At 55.3% G+C, this 6,432-nt stretch overlaps 1 protein-coding gene across 1 annotated transcript; it reads right to left on the reverse strand.

Annotated features, from left to right (window-relative positions):
* Window positions 1–3,739: 3,739 nt before the first annotated feature.
* Window positions 3,740–4,864, reverse strand: MARCKSL1 (MARCKS like 1; the record flags this gene model as incomplete). The annotated part of the gene is made up of 2 exons (XM_080357790.1): window positions 3,740–4,330; window positions 4,769–4,864. The coding sequence occupies 2 exons, from the start codon at window positions 4,862–4,864 to the stop codon at window positions 3,740–3,742; spliced, it is 687 nt and encodes a 228-aa protein (XP_080213916.1).
* Between the last annotated feature and the right edge of the window lie 1,568 nt (window positions 4,865–6,432).

Below are 6,432 nucleotides of genomic sequence, written 5' to 3' on the forward strand. Positions count from 1 at the left end.
GGAGTCGACAGACCTACACTGCCCAGATTTGGTGACTGGGACGTTTCACTCTTGCCTTCCACCGCCTCCTTAGTGTGTCTTTAGAAAAATCACTCCCTTTCTTTGCTCTCTCCTCTCAAATAACCACCCTTGGAAACGAATAATTTAAGTAGAAGTAGTATCTGCATTTCAGGTTAGGTGGAAAGATGGCCATGAATTTTTTTTGTCTTGCTTATTTTGGATGGGAGAATACAAGTTCCCAAATGAAGCCTGTGAGAGACCGACTATTCCTTTGGTCTTCAGTTTGATTCCACCATGCAAGTAACTGCAAGCTGGTGCCGCTTCTCAGGGTCAAATAGTGCAGTTCTTGAATAGAGTTGGCTACCTCCCTGCAGCAAACTTGTGCAAAGAGACATGAAGCAGCTCAAAATCCAACCTGCAAAGCGCTTTAGTGCATCAGCCCGAGTGCAGAGCCGGAAAACGCAAAGTGAAAATCACCCTGGTGTGGTGATGAAGGTTTTCCACGGTCCTGCCGATCCAGCAGCATTAGGCACCTCAGGTATGAGAAGGGATGAAGTGTTGATACCTTTTTTGTATAGCTGTGCCCCTCTGGGCGAGGGGGAGCGAGTTACTGCCCGTTTGGCCGCCTGCTTTGCTTTTCCTGCCTGTTCTGTCCTTTTTCGGCCCTGCTCTGTGTCTCGGGCTCAAACCACTGCAGCCGTCCCCACCTTGGCTAAAGGGCAGACTGAGCAGAGCCCCCCTGACACCTCAAAAACACCTCTAAGTCTTTCCAAATTGAATCTTTCCTCTCACGGCCAGTACACACGGAGAACCTTTTGCTCAGCCGTCTGAGCTGTTATCTTCACAAGGGAACAGCAGATGGGGCTCTGTGCGTTTTTCTAACTATTCCTCTCCCCACTCCCACACCTCATCCCACACCCTGAGCTCTTTTGTGACCAGAACTGGCTTTTCTTTAGCGTCTCCTTTTCCACAGCCGAGTTTTCGCTTGGTGGAAGTTTCGCGGGCAGTTTGGACTCGCTGCTCTCCTTTCTCAGGGGCATTCCTCCGTCCACCAGAGGATTTGTACCTCCCACAGGGCGCTGCTGATGGCTTCAACTCTAATAATGCTGCTAATTAACACAGGTTATTTTTTAAATGTTTTATTTTTTTAAATACTTCTCCCTTTTCCACCGTGAGGTTTTTTAGTCTCTTTGAACCTGAGTGATGTGTTGCTCCCACTCTTCAGTGTTTGTATGTGAAGCGAGAGAGATCAGTGTATCTTTGTGTCGGGGTCAAGGGGGGGAAACATATTGTGGTTTTTTAAAGATGCTTTTATTTTGAATTTTGAGAATCTTTGTAATAAAACCAGTACATTTCTATGGGTGGTGTGTTTGTGCTGCTTCCTGCTGAGGGGAAACACTCCAGTGGGGTGGGAGTTCAGTTTCCATCACTGGAAAAGGGGCACAGTAGGTTGGTTATTATGTTGTAACATAGGACCCAACAACAAAATGATGCTTTCCCAAACTACAGCTGGGTTCTCATCCAGCAGCACTGATGCTAATTGGGGTCAGAGTCAAGCTGACAATTGATAGGAAGCAGCATTCATCTAGAAAAGGAATCATAAGGCATGAAAAGGGAATATCCATATCCAACAGCAGGAAAATGAGGGGCTGCTTTTATCTCTTCCAAGGCACATCCCAGGAGAATATGGAGATTGCACAAAGAATTATGAGCAACGAACCTAAGTGCTTTCTACCTCACATTCAAGTGAGAAAAAACATCTTTAATTAAGAGCAGGTTAATTCTGCAACTGAGTGGTGATCACAGCTAAAATGGACACAAAAGGTTCATAAGCCACATCTGCCTTATTCAGTAAAGCAAGCTTTGTGTGGCACAGTTGGCTTTCATTGCAGCAATAACCCTCCGGGAAGCCCCAGTTGTCCTCAGCAGAGCAGACAATTAAAGCCCTTTCTCTCCTCCTCGAACAAAACCGGAGCCGCGCGGACCGACGTGCCGCCGCATTCCTGCTCGCGCAGCGCTCTGTAAAATGGCTGCCGCGCTGCAGATGCGCCAGCCCGGGGCTCAACACCTCCCCACAGCAGCCCTTCCCTTCTAAACTATCTGCAGACCACGCCGCTTACATTTTAAATACATTTTTCTTCTTTTCCCCTCAAATGAATAGCAATGAATACACGAATAGCTTTTTCTCTCCACCCCCCAGATGAACAGGGATGAACCCTCCTGCATCTGGAAGGTCGCTCTACTTTCCCATTATCAATAGAAGGATGTGTTAGCCAAAATTCTTCATATTTGACCCATTTCCACCTACCTGCAGGGCCCCAGAAGAGCAGGGCTGGTCCCTGCCCAGCCCAGCCTTGCCAGCAGCTTCAGGGCAAACAAGGGTCCCCTCTCCTCTCTCCATCTGCTTCTTTGCCAGCCCAAACCAGCAGGGACAGGTAATTAGATGGTAATTAGGAGCAGGCCATTAAGTGGAGGGGGAAGTCACCTCCATCCCTGTGCAGATCACAGGAGAAGGACCAGAGGCACCCATTGCACCTTGTCTCTTTGGCACCAAATCTTTGCTCCCAGTGCATCCTCATTGCGCTCTAGTGTGTCTTTTCAGGAAAGAGGAGCCAATCCTATTCTAAAGCCATTAAAAAACCCCCTTAATTTTAAGAAAAAACGAGCTTAAAATGCTATTTTCACCCAGTAGCCCTCCGGGGCACCTCCTTATGAGAAAACACTTCTCCCCCCCCCCCCCACCAAGGAAAAGAAATGGGTTAGATCTCTAAGAAACCAGGTACAAAGCAGCCAGAGCCCAAGGTTTGTGTGAGAAAGTCCTTTGTGGCCGTAGCTCTACATCTGCTGCAAGTCAATTAACTGCCAGCACAGAGCTGGAGTGATTAAATGCAGCAGCTGTTGAACTAAATCAGCAACTGCTGCCTTCCCCAGCCCTGGTCTGGCACCCAGGACAAGAAGGACTCAAGCTCACCCATAAAGGGGTCACCATTTATTCCTTTCAAATGTTACATTAAAGCCCATACAGCTTTTTCTTTTTTTTTTTCTCTTTTCTTAGAAGTTAGAAAATTGCAAATCAAGTGTTGTGGGCATTAAAAAAATTATTTACAGAGAAAAAACAATGTTGGCTTCACATTATACAGCTGGCAGGTCCCCTCCCTCCACCCCGCGCCCTAGAAGTTACCCCTTAGAAGCAGAATTAAACACAGCGGACTTACAAGCTTTATGGTTTTAAGCCAAGAGTAAGACATTATAAAAAAAACTAACCAGATTAGCTCTTAAACCATTGACTTCTATAAAAAGCACAAAATACTTTAAATGAAGTCAGAACCAGGAATGTAAACTGAGGGGGGAAACAAAAAGAATCCATTGAACAGTCACTGGGCATCAGAGGCTGCTGGGAGGAGCGTGGGGACAGTCAGACCAGCAGAGACAGAGCGGGATGGGACAGCTGGGATCTTACAAACTGTAAATTCCAGTTTTGTCCAGGATAGTCTTCCTCCACAGTTTTAAAGGATTCAGGGAAAACTACTCCAAGTTGTGGTGGTGGTGGTGGGAATCCAAACCAGCTTGCTAACAGGGGATTGGGAGGAAATAACTGGAGGGGAGGTGTTGGTTTTAGAAAGTGGTGTCAGTTCTAGGAGGGGCTGGGAGGCGTGTGGGCAAGGCAGCGAGTCCGCGGTGTTACCGGGATGGAGACGATGCCGCAAGAGTCTCAAGTTCGGGCGATGCCAAGTGGGTTCTACTCTTCCTTCTGCTCCAGCGCCGCCGGAGCTGCTGCCGGCTCAGGCCCCGCGGGTTTCGAGGGCTCCTCTGTTTTGGCTGTGTTGTCCCCCTGGTTTTCCCCTGGCTGCTTCTCCTCCTCCTCCTCACCTCCTCCTGCTTCTCCATCCTCCCTCTTGGGCTCAGCTCCCTCCTGGCCGGCAGGGCTGCCCGGCTCCTCGGGGGGCGCTGAGGGCTCCGTCCCACCAGCAGAACAAGCGGGGTTCTCCTCGCCCTTGGCCTCCGCCTTGCCTTGGTCCTCCATGGGAGAGGACCCAGAGGAGTCCCCGGCTTCTTTCTTGTTCTTCTTAAACGAGATCCCGCTCAGCTTGAAGGATTTCTTGAACGAGAACTTCTTCTTCTTCTTGGGGGTGTCCTTAGGAGCCGCAGCACCTTCGGGTTTGCCGTCCCCCCCTTCGGCGGGGGGAGCGGGCTCGATGGCATCCCCGCCGCCCGGCTCGCCCTTGTTCTCCTCCTGGGGGGGTTCGGCCGAGCCGTTCCCGTTCAGCGGGGCTGCCTCGCCGCCCGCCTTGGCCGTCATGTCCCCGTTGAGCCTCAAATGGCCATTTTCCTGCGGGGGGGAAGCGAGAGGGAAGCACCGCGTTAGGCACAGGCGGGACCTGGGACTCCCTCCCCAAAGCCCCGCACCCAGCTGAGGAACGGGGGGCACCGGGAATTGGGGGGGATGCACCGGGGAGGGGATGCAACGGGCGGGGGAAAACGCACCGACGCGGGGAGGGGGGAACCAATGCGCTGCCACCGGGCGGCGCCCGCGCTCCGCTCCCGGTACCGGGGCGAGGCGGCGGCCGGAGCCCCCGCCCGGTGCCGGGAGGGAGCCCGGGGCGCGGCGCGGGCGGTGCCGCATCGCTCGGTGCCCGCCGGGCAGGAGGGTTCCCCCCCGGAGCCTCCGCCGCCCCTTCCCCACCGAGCAGCGGCCGCCGCCTTTGTCTGTCTGTCTATCCGCCCGCCCGCCCCGACGGGCTCCCCCGGTGTGTCCCCCGGTACTTACCTGCCCGTTGGCCTTGGCGGGCTCGGTGGCGGCGGCGTGGCCGCTCGGCGGGGCTGTGCCCTCCGCCTTGGCCGCCTTGGAGCCCTGGCTGCCCATGGTGCGGCACGTCGGGCCGGACCCCGCCGCGGCGGCTGCCGAGAGGGAGTGGGCTGAGCCCCCCGCCGCCCCGCTTATGAGGCGCGGGAGGGGGCGGGACGCCGGAGACCCCGCCCCGGGGGCGGGGGACGGGGATGGAGCCACCGCCCCGGCGGGGCCGGGGGGTGTTGGTGGTGCGGTTCCCCCGCCGCGGCTGTGCGCCCCCGGAGACCGGGGCAGCCCCCAGTGGGGAAGGGGAGCGGGGAGCTGCCCCGCCCCGTCCCTTCACCCTTGGGAGGGTCCCGTGGTACCGCTCATCCCAACTCCATCACCCCCAGAACAGTCTCATGGTGCAGTTTGCCTCTGTCCGTCACCCCAGGGTACCACTTAGTCACCCCGGCCCCATCACCCTCAGGTCACCCCGGCCCCCGCGGGTCCTGCTGCGGGGACAGGTGGTGCCGTGAGTCACACCCCTCCTCGCTGTGCTCCCTGGCACGCAGGCTGGTTGGTTTTTCCCCCTCTGGGTTTCCTCCTTGCTGCTTTCCCAGAAAGGGAAATCTCAGGAGAAATGAAAATGGGACTAAACCAAAGTGGATGCTAATGCTGGCACTGGGCTGCAGCCTCCCCGTGCTCCAGGGCCACCGGCCACAGCCTCCCCCAGCGCAGAGCCAGCCCTGGCCATGGGGGACTCGCTCCTGGGGGTCCCTTGGCACCCCGGCACAGCTGATCTCTCTGGAGGGTCCCAAAATCAAGACCCTTGTTGTACCCATCCAAGGCACCAGCACTCCCTGGCCAGCCCGCACCTCAGCGGTGACTGCAGTGGGACACGTACCAAGCACCATCCCCTGACCCCATGGCCCCAGCACCTTCCAGAGACCCTGCACCCCAGAACTACCATGGGCAGGGGGACCCCCCCAGCCCCCAGCTGCACCGTGGAGCCCGTACAGGATCAAGGCCAGTGTCTCCGAGGGGAAAACAATGTGCCGCTGTGTGCGCTCCGCCAACAAGGTCATGTTTTGTCTCTGTCCTCCCTCCCTCCCCCCCGGCATGCATCATCTCACCCCCTGTTAGAGCGAAATTTCTCTGTTAATTAAAACAGGCGGCATCTTCTTTATTGACTTTTGGTTGCCAGTTGATAAAGCCTCTGAACGGCTGCGGGGCTGCTGCTGGTCCGTTCGCCTGTGCCTTCGGCTGTCTGCAAGACCGAGAGTTGCCCAAGTGGCCATCAGGGCTGCAAAGGAGCCGCAAAGGGTGTAGCTGGTTTTAAAGCACATGCTTTTCAGAGCGTAGCGAGGCTGTTTGCTTTGGGAAGACAAACGGTCCAAGTGAGTCCATTAAATCAGTCAGTAAACATGCTCTGTTTTCTACCACTTGTTCCTGAGTGCAAGCTCCAGCTCAGAGCAAATCCCAGCAGAGCTGCAGCTGGCGAGCCCTCCCCTCGGCCCTAGTAGCCACCTGGTGTTGGGCAATGTCTGTGCCAGCCCCACACTTTTCTTCCTGCCTTCTGGGAGTGATTTTCCGTCTCTCTGCAGAGGTTCATTTTGTTCCTGATGCCTGGAAAGTCCTCGTGCTGCTCCCATCCCCTCCCA

This window comes from Nesoenas mayeri (genome assembly GCF_963082525.1).
Source record: "Nesoenas mayeri genome assembly, chromosome: 21".
Classification (NCBI taxonomy): domain Eukaryota; kingdom Metazoa; phylum Chordata; class Aves; order Columbiformes; family Columbidae; genus Nesoenas; species Nesoenas mayeri.